General features: G+C 38.9%; 2 protein-coding genes across 8 annotated transcripts; one reads left to right on the forward strand and one right to left on the reverse strand.

Moving 5' to 3' along the window:
- Positions 1-303: 303 nt before the first annotated feature.
- Positions 304-10,693, forward strand: Stj (voltage-dependent calcium channel subunit straightjacket). 5 transcript variants are annotated; one of them, XM_076379414.1, is made up of 20 exons: positions 304-511; positions 942-1,128; positions 1,343-1,882; positions 1,957-2,004; positions 2,089-2,364; positions 2,475-2,789; positions 3,421-3,477; positions 4,688-4,768; positions 4,870-4,944; positions 5,025-5,129; positions 5,231-5,302; positions 5,399-5,546; positions 6,222-6,288; positions 6,361-6,530; positions 6,614-6,737; positions 7,018-7,050; positions 7,685-7,959; positions 8,044-8,393; positions 8,481-8,723; positions 8,874-10,693. In XM_076379414.1, exons 1-20 carry the CDS (start codon positions 429-431, stop codon positions 9,264-9,266), a joined length of 3,642 nt encoding a protein of 1,213 aa, XP_076235529.1. In that variant the 5' UTR covers positions 304-428; the 3' UTR covers positions 9,267-10,693. The 5 variants fall into 5 exon arrangements, with proteins under 5 accessions (XP_076235529.1, XP_076235526.1, XP_076235527.1 ...); XM_076379411.1 differs by having other exon boundaries at positions 1,957-2,364; XM_076379412.1 differs by lacking the exon at positions 7,018-7,050 and having other exon boundaries at positions 1,957-2,364.
- On the reverse strand, positions 10,669-12,838 carry Mrf1 (mitochondrial translation release factor 1). Of its 3 annotated transcripts, XR_013002051.1 has the most exons (4): positions 11,920-12,838; positions 11,149-11,804; positions 10,841-11,044; positions 10,669-10,769 (listed from the first exon to the last, which is right to left on the reverse strand). XR_013002051.1 is itself a non-coding variant. In XM_076379418.1 (3 exons), the coding sequence occupies exons 1-3, from the start codon at positions 12,239-12,241 to the stop codon at positions 10,910-10,912; spliced, it is 1,113 nt and encodes a 370-aa protein (XP_076235533.1). In that variant the 5' UTR covers positions 12,242-12,833; the 3' UTR covers positions 10,788-10,909. The 3 variants fall into 3 exon arrangements, 1 of the variants encoding a protein (XP_076235533.1); XR_013002050.1 differs by having other exon boundaries at positions 10,841-11,804; positions 11,920-12,831; XM_076379418.1 differs by lacking the exon at positions 10,669-10,769 and having other exon boundaries at positions 10,788-11,044; positions 11,920-12,833.
- Between the last annotated feature and the right edge of the window lie 73 nt (positions 12,839-12,911).

A 12,911-nucleotide genomic window follows, 5' to 3' on the forward strand; every position in this document is an offset into this window, starting at 1 on the left:
AAAAAGTTCTTCCCTCCATGCATTAAGATACAAAGAGAACCAACGAATTATGAAACGGCGATTATGAAAAAAGCCAGGACGAAAACAGGGGATTGTTCATGGCAGACCTTCAGTGGCAAACATTCCTATCAATTCTCGGCGGTGAACAGCTAGCGACGCTGTGCGACGCTGTTAGCCGCGCGTCAACTACGCGCAAGCTCCGTTTCTCGAATACTGTATTTAACTGGATCGATAAACTCCGTGGAACTGGCGTTCCAGAGTTGATGTGCGCGCACTGCATGGCGACGTCGACGACGACGACGACGAGGACAACGATTACAGCCGGTCGAGAGTATCCTTGATGTCAGACGCGAGCTTACTCTCGGCCTCAGTTTTGTTTACCGTGTCCTAGCGTAAACAGCAGAGAGCCGACTGCGAACGGGACAGTTATGAGGCCCCGTTTCCTGTCTGCCGTCGTCATCCTTATCCTGATCCAGACACCCGACTCTGGTGACAGCATATCGTCTAACACGTAAGTCAACGGATATTGGAGATGTTCCGTTTTAGTGACAATTTAGGCTTCGTTGTTGAAGAAGTTTAGTTCAAACGGGGTTCTTCGTTTATTTAGCCAGATTTGTTGATCATACCTGAACACGCGTTTACCGCCTACATTGGGAGGTGAAAACGTGGATACGTCATGTGCATTCCTATTTTTTTTTGTTTCTATTTTAAAGTACTTAGAATAGAGTACCGAAGAATATTTGAAAGAATACAGTAAATAGGGAATTGCAGGGTTGAAATGTTACATATTTAGTAAAGTATGACCTGGGTCGTGTAATTTAGAGTCAGGGAAAGATTTTATATTTAGCTCTACTACGTTTGAAGTACGTTTAAGATTTACTCAGGTGACTTTAAGTTTTACTTTAATATAGCACTTGACACTCTCTATTCCTTTTATACAGAGTGAAAACATGGGCGCACAAATTGGGTTTCGAACTGTCCCAGTTGGGAAAATACGTGACCAACGTGGAGAAATTTCACGAGAGCTACAAGCAGGCGGCTGTGAAACCACGTGATGGTAATGTCTTGGTCCACGAAATTGCTAAGGACATCAAGGCCATGATGGAGTCCAAAATATCAGCCATCAAGGTAAAGATAACGAATAAAAAGCAACATATAAGGTGTTCCAGCATCGAAGGTAGAACCGAGTAGGGAATGACGCTACATAAAAAGATAAACCGAAAATAAAGAATAATACTTTTTTTCGTTTGAGGTTTTACTTTCGAGAAAATCGACTCGTTTAATACTGGGACACCGTATACATAGCTAATTCATTAATATCCAATCTTACACTTTACTTCAGAGAATCATGGACGTCGCCGAATTATCAGCCTCATCTTTCCCGGACAAAGATCCCCCAGAATCCTTCCAGTTTGTTAATGCTAGAAACAACACTATCGATTTAAAACACAGCGTCCATTTCGGTGGCCCAGTGAATTTGAACATGTCTGCTGTCCACGTTCCAACGAACGTTTACGAGAGAGCATCAAACGTGATCAGAGCGATCAAATGGTCCGAGGCACTCGACAGAACGTTCATTAACAATTATGAGCAAGACCCCTCTCTGTCTTGGCAGTATTTCGGTAGCGCGACTGGCTTTATGCGACAGTATCCTGCGATGAATTGGTACATGGAACCAGTGGACCTCTTCGATTGTAGGACCAGAAGCTGGTACATCGAGGCAGCTTCCAGCCCCAAGGACATCTTGATATTGATCGACACTTCTGGAAGCATGACTGGCATTCGCAGAGAGATCGCCAGGCATGTGGTGAACAATATCTTGGACACTCTTGGGAACAATGATTTTGTCAATATTATCACGTTCTCCGATGTTACGAAGGAGGTAAATTTGTTGAGATTAGATGTGAGCTAGACGAATATTTGTTGACATTAATTAATTGGAAAATTTTGTATAAGGTGGTTCCCTGCTTCAATGACACATTAGTACAAGCAAACCTAGCCAACGTAAGAGAACTGAAACGTGCTATTTCCAATCTGGAGACTGAGAAGATCGCTAACTTCTCCCTGGCCTTGACCACTGCTTTCCAGCTACTTGCGAGTTATCGACTCGAGAGGGAGGGTGCCAGATGCAACCAGGCGATCATGCTGATAACGGACGGTGTTCCATATAACTATAAAGACATCTTTGAGACCTACAATTGGCAGGGCAACCTAGATGAACCGTATAAAGCCGACATGCCAGTCAGAATGTTCACTTATCTGATTGGCAGAGAAGTGGCGGACGTGAGAGAAGTACAATGGATGGCCTGCGCCAATAGAGGCTACTTCGTCCATCTTTGCACCCTTGCTGAAGTTAGAGAAGAGGTGAGTATGTACTCCGAAGTCGATGAAACACATTAGCGAACAAAAGTAAAAGGTTCTGCACAATTTGCAGAATCAAACCATTGATTATTTATTTCTGAAATTATTTTCAGGTTCTAAAGTATGTCCCCGTAATGGCACGCCCCTTGGTCCTCGGCCGTACGGATCATCCAACGATATGGACGCCAGTTTATGCAGACGTAACGGATCCAAAGATGACCGACTGGCTCTGGGAGCAAAGGGAAAGCGAAGAACAGAAGGAGAGGTTCTTAAGGCTACATAGAAGGAAAAAACTGTTCAACTCTGAGGAACGAGATCGGAGATTCGTGAAGAAGCAGAAGAAATCGCACGAGCAAAGCGGTGATCTTCAGGAGTACAGGCTGATGACCTCGGTCAGCATGCCAGTGTTCGATCGACGTGAAAACGCGGTAAGATTTTCCTTTCTCACGTAATCGAGTCGAAAAATCAATGAACAAAGTGTATAAGAAATCAATGCCAGGAATCTTATTAATTGTTTTTCTCTTGATTATTCTTCCCCAGAAGAGAACATTAACCGATAGAGTCTCCCATACGTGACCAATAACTTTTCTCATTTAAAACACCACTTAACATCTCAAGGTATACGAGATCAACTTCATGAGTCACTGAAAAACCCTGCAAGTTCCACATAATCAAGAATAGAATATCGCCCCCATTATCATACACCAGATCGTCGTTCGATCCCTTCTATTAATAATTCCCATGATACAATGCGCTTTGGTAATAGCTTAAACGATGTACGTGCATCAACGTTCGTTTAATTTACCAATTTATCATGACGAAGTGCACCACGAAGAAGTAAACACTGCGTCGTCTCAAGCATTCTTCTCGAATTGCCATTTTCCGCGTTATCGAGCATGCATCTTTCCCGTCACGCTTCATAATCAATCGAGCCATACCCCTCGCGCAGTAATTCACCGACAGAGGTCAAAAAGTATCCTCGATCGTCGCGAATGAATGTAATCGTCCCCCACACGAGCACATTGTTTCCTTTGGTTTTAAGTTCCTGTTTGTCCACAGAACATCACAAGGCAGGTGCTGGTGAACGAGGCGTACTGGGTGACAGAGACAAGAGAGGTTGGCAGTAAAACAAAAAGCGCAAGCAACGTTGTTCTCGATGCATAGAACCCTGTAACCCTTCACCTTTTGTATTCGAGCGCGGCTCGACCCCCGCCTCTGTTTTCCGTATTCACGTATTATAAAAGAGGTCACGAAGGCTTCGATAAGGAGAGCACGAGGGTTGAAGTTGATTTCTTTCTCCCTTTGAAGCATTTAGATAGAGGGGAAGTGTGAGTTTCCAAAAGGTTTAAAATTGAAAGTGGAAGTTCAGAGGCACGATCGACGCCGCGCGACGATCTTCCGTTCCGTTTAGGTCCACGTTCGTCTCTCTCTGGTATCTTACTTTGGTCTAACGCTAGTACTGGGCATTAGTTTAATCATTAGGTAGGTTTAGGTACTTTAGTCTACCCTGTGCCCTGTTCGAGACGCGTAGAAACATGGATAAATCCTGCCCGCCTGTTGGATTGCGAACGGCGATACCTCCTCTTAATATTACCATTATTATTTAATATTATCATCAACTAGTAGAAGATCTCTGGTTCTGCCAGTGGTACACGTATATACACATGTTCTGATATATACACATAAGAAAGGTATATCTTATTGGGTGTGGAAAACACCCAGACAGTACAGAGAAAAGTATAGACAAAAAGAATTAATTGAGTGCTAGATTTCGCTAGACGAGTATATCCAGTAGACTTCAGTCGAATATCATTCCGACGACCGTCCTATCTTCTGAAAATCAAATACAACAAATATAGAACTATAGAATATTTGAAAAAACTAAATTAAAAAAGTGAATTTAATGTGTAGAAAAGATAAAAGGAGGATCGTCGGGACGACTAACGTGTGGCTAATTGTGATTTGATTAATACTTAGGATAGCCTGCGTCAGACATTAATTGTTCTTATTGTGTATCGTTATTATTATTATTATCGTTATTATTGAAACCGTAGTTGAGTTAGTTTACACGTCCAGCCAGTTTATACAGCAGATAAATCGTTATTATTGTTGGTATCGTTTCTTTTTAGTAAATATCATTATTTTTAATACTAGAACGTGTGTCTTTAGAAGAATTCATTGTGTGATAGAGCGTTTATTGGAGAAGGTAGATTATTACGCTTATGGTTATGTGACTTGGGATGATGATTCGTAATTATATTCCAAGTATTTCGAACACCCTAAGTACAGGAATTCCATTAAAATACGCTTATGATTTTTTTCGCAGACACGAATTGCCGATCTTCTCGGTGTTGCTGGAACGGACGTCCCCATCGAAGAGATTCAAAAACTCATGATGCCACATCTGGTGAATTATCAATCATATTTAGTTTCTTTTTTATTTCTTCATTAGCAACAAAAAGTATTAATTCGACACGTTGTTTGCCTTGTTCCACGCGTCTAAAACAGCTCGGTGTTAATGGATACGCGTTCATCGTGACTAACAACGGTTTTATCCTGATTCATCCGGACCTTCGACCAGTGGTAATGCTGAACAATCATCATTTAATATCAGGCATAACTTCTTATACGAAATTAAATATTATAATTGAGTGAAATTACAGTTTCAGGGTATCTTGAAACCAGCATACAATAGTGTAGACATGGCGGAGGTCGAACTGATGGATCAAGATAGAGGACCGAGGGAATTCGATGAAGGAATCATTATGGTAAGATCAGATCTATTGAACTGTTAATCTTTCAAATCAATAAATTCCCTTTTTTACTTATATACCTTGTCTTCATGATAATGAAATGAATTTTTTCACAGCTTCGTAACGATGTGGTCAATCAAGCTAACGGTAGCGTGACACTGCACACAAAATATCACTACGATGATATGGTAAGTACAATGAAATTGGTAAATTCAGGATACTAATAATGATATCAGTTTAAATATTCTGATTTCTCTCGGTCTAATATGATTTCTCCTCTGCAGAAACGCGTAGGTAGAGTGAAAAGGAAATACGATTACACGGGAATACCAAAAACACCGTTCACGGTGGTGGTCAGTTTGCCGGAACATGACCACACCGGAAGCTATCGCGTGCACGCAACCGAAGAAATCCATCGTGTGCACGTTAGTGGTATGTACTTCACAAAAATATCACTTAAGAGCAACAAGAACGATTCATATCTTCAAAAATTTCACGAATTAGGAATAATATCTGAACGGATATTATACCATGACGAACACGGTTCAATTTCCCTAAATTACGAAACTTCTCAAATTGAAATTGAAAAAGTAATTTCAAATTGAAGGAAAAAGAGAAACAGAACAGTCCAGAAAATGGTGACCACCTGTGACCGAGTATCAAAATTCCCAGATAATATTAGGAACTGCAAACTTTAGAGTAATCGAAGAAACATCGCCTTGAGCGTTGTCCCAGAACTTTCCAGCGTTCTCCGTAAATGCAATTCGATGTTTTATTCAATAGAGGGTATATATGCTAGCAAGACTCTCGAGAAGTTTGATTACAAAGTTTTCTCTGTGTGTATGAACTTGTATATCGGACTTTCGTTTACCCGTGTATTCAAAAGTCCAAGGAAATTAAACTTCCCATTCAGCGACATCGCGCAATCGACATAAATGATCAAACTTTTCGAGATAGATCTGGACGGATTTCTTACGGATTATCTTCAATTTGAAAACTTATGGATAATGCAACAGCAATTATATCAGCTAAGCAATCGCTTTTGTTGCCACAGAAACATATAAATCTTCCGGTCCTTCAGCATCCTAACTAGGTCTGGTATTACAGGTAAAAACGTGTCGGATTATTTTACTGGTACAAACTGGCGGGTACATCCTCATTGGTTGTATTGCAAGTGAGTTAAATATTTTTTTCTAAAGTTGGCTTTATATTTCTTCAATGGTTATAACAAATGCCTTTGACGAAGGTACCATTACGAGAACGAACGGTCGTTCAATTCCTCGGAAGCACAGCTTCTTCACTTCCTGGATCGAACTCGTCAACCGGGCTGGAGGTGGAACGATATGAAACAACCGTCTCAACCGCCAGAGTACTCGGCCACAAATTCCGGTAACGATACTCATCGTAAGTCGAAACGTAAGTATGTAAGTAAGTAAGTAATAGAATACACATTAACGATGAATGGTTTAGAATGACTAATTAATGGTTTGTCGATGCAGCTACGGCATACAAAGCGGACAAAGATTCCTATTACTGCGACAGAGATCTCCTGTTGAGTTTGGTATTTGACGCAAAGGTAACCGAGTGGTTCGCAAACCCCAGCACTACCCGCGAGGAAAAAGGGTGAGCATTATTATAATTTGCCCTTTAAATCAAGGATGAACCTTTCTAATAGGAAATGTAATCTTCCTAAAGACCTATAAATTGTAACTAATGTACGATACGAGTTTACGCCACTGGGTTAATGAACACAGTGAGCATGTTTTCGCGACGTTCCTTCTGTTTTCTCTGTTCTCTGCACACGATTTTTCACTCATTTATGTTTCTTGCTCTTTCTTCAGTCAGGATAACGAAATGCACCCATTTCCTTTTTACTAATATTAACCACTTTGACGCCATGCAGACCTTTAGCTAGGCTGATGAATCTGCTGCCCAGGTAACGTTCATCACATCGCACCTTACGTTCTTAGATATTAACATTTGTCTAATAGTTGTTTCTAAACCGCTTCCGTTGATCTCTGTCTGCTTTTTTTGGTTTTATTTCTCTTCTATTTAACTTGTATTACCTTTTCTTTATACATCGATTTATTTACTTTATTATCTTCGAACGTACACGTTTTCGTAAGATTTCTCAAAGTATTTCTTTTCGTTATCACTACGATTTGTATTTTGTTTCTTTGTTTCCCTTCTGCAATTGTTAATTGGCGCAAAGTATTAGATCACCGCCGCTTCAAGAACGAAGCTCATCACTCAGGCTTGGGACTTTGAAGAGGAATAACTTCGGCGACGCCACACCATGAAAATTTATTTACAGTTGTCACATAGTAGACATAATCTGTTCAAAAATTCACTTGCAACGTTTCTATATTTTTGTACTACCTCAAAAAATAACTTCTTTAAATTGAGTTACAATTTTTTCTATGGAATACAAAAAAATACGATGCAACTGAGTTATCAAAGCTCCCCAATCGGCAGCTTTCACTTAAAGCAGTATATTAGATTAACGCTCGAAGACCTGCTTCGAGGAAGACTTACTATAAGCCAGAAATCTAACGCTTCTCTTCCCGTAGGAAAGAGTTTCAACAACGTTTTGGCGTGACGCTCGCATTTATGGCCACTCATAGTGGCTTGACCAGATGGCAGGACTTCTTACTGGAAGACAATGGTACTATCCCCGAGGACCATTTCAGCAGGATGCACCCAAAAGCCATAGACGAAGTCTGGTACAAACGTGCTGTAGAGCAGCATTACGTACAATCAGAGAGCTTCGTTTTTTCCGTGCCAATTGACGAAGAGGGTGCTGATAACACTACACTAGTTACTGCCAGTCGCGCTATATTCATTGGTAAAATATCAAAGATTTAATAATTCTACGATTTAGAGAACCTAAGTAGACTCCAAAAACTGATATTAATTTTTTACCTTTTAGAAACTCGAAAAGGAAAAGCTCCTGCAGCGGTTGTAGGTTTTCAGTTCCAACACACTGCTCTTCAAGGGCTATTCCAAAATACGACGTTTAGTTGTGAAGGCATGGGTCACAACAATTGTCATACACACTGTGGTGTGGAGAAGTGGGCCTGCTACTTGGTGGATAACAATGGATATGTGATTGCAGCAGAAGATGAATCTGATGCAGGGAAATTCTTTGGGGAATTAAGGGGACCAATCATGTCCAGTCTCGTGAAAGAAGGTGTTTTCGAGAAGATTAGAATATTCGATTACCAGGCAGTCTGTTTCAAAAGTACTCAGACTAGTAATGATGGCAACATATTACTAACAGTAAAGAAACTTATCTATTATTTATTTTGAAAATAGAGCGAACAAGTTTTGAGGAATATTAATTATCTTTACATCTGATACCTTCAGCCTTGGAAGCATGCACAGAAGATGATGTCCTGGCTTATTGGACAAGCGGCTTGGGCTTGGGCAAAAGCTGGTATTTGGGAATCTGATTATGCTGACGCATTTGCATATCCAAATGAAGAAGAGGGTATTCCTGAGGACTACCAAGAAAGTGAAGAGAAACCGCCAGTGGATGCAAAGGATGAAAAAATGTTCGATCAAAAGGTCCTCATCAACCGAACCAGACCAGAAGCTTGTGATCAAGAGGTAAAGTAGCTACTATAAACTTGTAAGAAACTTTCCTATTAATCTTTAAAAGGTGTAAACTAGATCCTAGCACATCTATCAAAAATCTAAACTAAAATAAAATTCATGCCTCTTATATGAACAAAATTAATATATAATTTACCTCCTCAGGTGTACCTGTACCTGCGAAATACATCCTTCGACAATTTCGACGTTGAGCCTGACGCAAACGATTACTGCTTGAGGCCATACATAGTTCAGCCAGTCGATTTCAGCAACATGCTCCTCTTGGTAGTCAACACGGATTGCGAGGACACGGTATCACCTCGCTTGAGCGTCATTCCTGAGGAAATAATCTATGAGAATAATTCTCTAGTATGCCAAAAGGCCCTCACCTCTTTGAAAAGGAAAAGACCTACGTCCTGCATTCGTAGTCATCCAAGAGAAAGCGAGATTAAAGATCTCTGTGGTTTGGCTTCGAACACAGGGCCGAATATCTACCTCCTCCTTTTCCTATTGACGTCCTATATCCTGATTAAACAAGTCATCTGCAATCAAAACTAATATCCACAACACACCCCAAATGATGATTCTATCGGTCCAGAATCAACGCTAAACATAGAGAAACTTGAATTACATTGATAATAGGAATTAACGCGCTGGCATATTGCGATGGTCCTTCGATGTAAATGTCTTAAGATGTTGTCAAGAACAGCTACCTTTGCCAATGTTATTTAAGCTCTTAACGAGAGAAAGAGTACAACTCGGGGATATTCATTGCGAAATTTTCGATGTTCTTTTTTCTTTCTTTTTTTAATAGTTAATTACGATTTCAAGATGTTCTAATACTTATAGCGACGCTATAATGAGGAGGTGCAATGTCCTGGTGCTATCTCCTCTCAGCTAGCGCGAACTTTAATGAATGTGCAGGCAGGGTCTGCATTCGGAAGTTTAGTGAATTACCTCGGAGATTATAGATTTTGATGATTGAAACGCATTAATTCGATGCCGAACTAGTCCTAAACTACAACCTTACTGCCCAAGATGCAATACAATGTTCTCCTTCGTGTGCGTCCCTGCTCTTCTCTTTTCATTTTCATTCCTTCTCTTTGTTATTAGTTTTTGTAGTCATTAAACTTCAATGGTGCTTATGTCGTAATGACTGCAGATTGCTGAACTAGGAAATGAATTAAAGACTTCATTAACTGCTGTGCATTGTCCTTGTACGCGATAAAAGATCAAATTTATAGTTCGTGTGATTGCTGAAAAAAAAATCTATCGACTAGAATATCAATAGCTTGTGAAAGTACTTGAACAATTGAAATAATTCAAATTTTGAACGGGATATGTATAGTACACTTACAAGCAGTAATGGAAAGTGCTGGTAGATTCGCCATGCGAAGGATTACAGTGTTGTTACTTGCTCAGAAAATCTTGAATGAATCCACCTACGTGTAGAATAAGATGAATTCCGGTGGTCAGAATGCATATTCCGCGTTATAATGCTTAAGTTGAAGCGACGACGTAAACGAGGAAGTCAATTCGTAAGAAAAAACACTCGTAGGAGGTACGCACCTACATTTTGTAGGATAATCGTCGGGCGGAACTTGCAGCAAAATGATGAAATCGCATTTGAGCTTAATTCGCTTGTATGATCGTTGTTGGAATTTTTAGAGTGATAACATTAGTTAGGGTTTTAATGTGATGAGGGAGTGGGAACTATGTCGGGGCAGGGCCGTATACAAAGAGCGCACGTTTACACATACTTTACGAGACACATTCTCACGTTTCGTGCTTTGTACATTAAACTGATCTAAGAAACATGTCGTTTGATATTTATGGAGATTATGAATATTAATTTTGTACATTAAATGTATATTATACAAAGAGTTATGAGGATGTGTGCCTTTGGACACGCGGTTGAAAACCAAAAAACGGGGACAATGAAAAGATCTTGTTGTATGTTTTTCAAAATAAACAGTTGAACTCTCTATTATGCTAGCTCTCTGCTTCCTTAAGCGAAACAGAAAAAGAACTTGCGATGACAGGACGTGGCGAAATGTCGTTCTATAAAAAACGTATGAATGTTACTTCTATTACACAGAGTTTATTACTATTTGCTATGTACAGTAGCTTGCCTATGTAAATGAAGTTGTTTCTTATCAAAATGGCAAATTTTAAATGATCCATCTTGCTTTCACTTCAATTCATTCTCCATTTTCTGTATAATTTCCAGCAAAATTTTCTGTTGTGCATCCTTGTGAAGCTTTTCCTCCAACTCTTCCAAAGCTTCTCCACCTTTCATAAACTCTTTTAAATAATGCATCGTGCCATCTGATATCCTATGATCAGTTACACGATCTTGATTATAATTATATGTTCTAATCTTCTCATTCCTTAACCTCAGTCCTATCTGCTTCTTACGCAATTTACTAATTAATGTTACCTGTTTATCTAATTGTTGTTCATACAGTAAGCTTCTCAGTTTTATTAATGCTATATTCCTATTTCTTATTTGTGACCTATCTTCTTGACAATTTACAACAGTATTAGTAGGTATGTGAATAATTCTAACTGCAGAATCTGTAGTATTTACATGTTGTCCTCCCGCTCCAGTTGCTCGTTTTGTTTCTATTTTTAAATCTTTCTCTTCTATTACAACGTCAATATTTTTAGGCACAGGTAAGACTGCTACAGTAGCTGTACTTGTATGCAGTCTACCAGATTTCTCTGTTGCTGGTATTCTTTGTACTCTATGCACACCACCTTCATATTTCAATTTGTCATAGGCTTTAGAATCTGGTACCATTATGGCAGCTTTTTTTATTCCACCTTGCTCTGCTTGATCAAACTCCATCATTTCATAATTTAAATTTAAATAATCTAAATACCCAATGTACATCTCTACTAAATCCTTAGCAAATAACATGGCTTCTTGACCACCCACACCAGGTGTTATCTCCAAAATAACATTTTCGTAATATTCTTTACCTAAGTTCTCTAAGATTATATCCAGTATCTTCTCATCAATGCTTGACAAATGTTTCGTGTACATTAACTCTTCCTCCTTTGCAAGTTTCTTCATTTCTTCACTGTCAGCAGCTGAAAATCAATATACTCATTCATTACCAGAAAATTGTAGTTAAACATTATGATCTAAAATAATACTATTAAATTTGAGTCATTAACAAGGCAAAAATTGTAATTTCGAACATACTTAGGTCATTTAAACTCTTCAGATCTTCTGAAATCCTGACTTTTTCTTTCAACAATTGTGGTATAGTGTGTATCTTAAGAATCTCGGCGACGCCTTCATTTCTTCGATCATTATTTTCATAAGCATTCATAACATAATTAAAGTATTTTTTAACGTTTGGGTTATTCACAGATAAGTTCGCTTTCGAGCTGAAGTTATTAGAAGAGAATGGATAGGTTTTATTGAGGTTAAGTAACAACGACAGGCACGATTCAAATGACCCAATTTTATTTGCAACATTCCCGTAAGTGTTAAATTTACATATTCGTGAAAGGAAAATCATATTTAACTCCGAGTTGTAAGACAATTACTTTGCATAATTATATGCACGTCAAAGAAAATACACTACCTAACACTGAAATCGTAAACTAAAAAGAGCTGTATTTGTGTCGTCTGTCCGGTCTGCCATCGCGAGGTAACAGTGCAGAAAACTTCGAGGAACTATAAATCATTAAAATGCATCTTCGAACATTCTACAACCTACATATTCCAGAAATATATTTTACTATTTCATTCTACAGAATCCAATATTGCAAATATATGTTTACAAAAATATGCAAATATACGTTCGTAAAATGAAGAACAGAATACAAAATACTCAATTGCTCCTCATATTTTGATCTTCCTCTATTGGTAACGACATCTTATAGTTCCACCACTATTTCGATACTTCTTGCAATCTCAATTCAATTAAGCTTATCCTGTTTTGTGTACAATGTTAAAAAACACTGTCGCGTAGTTCCTTTTGCAAGATTTATTTGTATAGAGTAACACTAACTTCGGACTCGTTTAAGGCCTGTAACGTGTTTATTGCATCGCATCATTTCTCTTAAACATGCGACTGCTTCCTATCTTTCGTGTTATAAAACTCTTGTAGTTTATTATCATTTCATTCAATAAACCTCCGATACATCAAGAAGGTCATTAACAAGTGCGAATAACGTGTATGGTGG

This window comes from Calliopsis andreniformis, chromosome 5, assembly GCF_051401765.1.
Source record: "Calliopsis andreniformis isolate RMS-2024a chromosome 5, iyCalAndr_principal, whole genome shotgun sequence".
Lineage (NCBI taxonomy): Eukaryota > Metazoa > Arthropoda > Insecta > Hymenoptera > Andrenidae > Calliopsis > Calliopsis andreniformis.

What these genes read in the sequence shown, in the direction of transcription:
- Stj (XM_076379411.1), top strand. Translation starts at nt 429, where the DNA reads ATGAGGCCCCGTTTCCTGTCTGCCGTCGTCATCCTTATCCTGATCCAG. An exon ending in AACTCATGATGCCACATCTG is followed by an intron (nt 4,769 to 4,869) that starts GTGAATTATCAA and finishes CGTCTAAAACAG; the next exon opens with CTCGGTGTTAATGGATACGC. An exon ending in ATGGCAACATATTACTAACA is followed by an intron (nt 8,394 to 8,480) that starts GTAAAGAAACTT and finishes TGATACCTTCAG; the next exon opens with CCTTGGAAGCATGCACAGAA.
- Mrf1 (XM_076379418.1), bottom strand. Translation starts at nt 12,241, where the DNA reads ATGATTTTCCTTTCACGAATATGTAAATTTAACACTTACGGGAATGTT. An exon ending in GAAGAGTTTAAATGACCTAA is followed by an intron (nt 11,805 to 11,919) that starts GTATGTTCGAAA and finishes ATTGATTTTCAG; the next exon opens with CTGCTGACAGTGAAGAAATG. An exon ending in AACAACAATTAGATAAACAG is followed by an intron (nt 11,045 to 11,148) that starts GTAACATTAATT and finishes AACTGATCATAG; the next exon opens with GATATCAGATGGCACGATGC.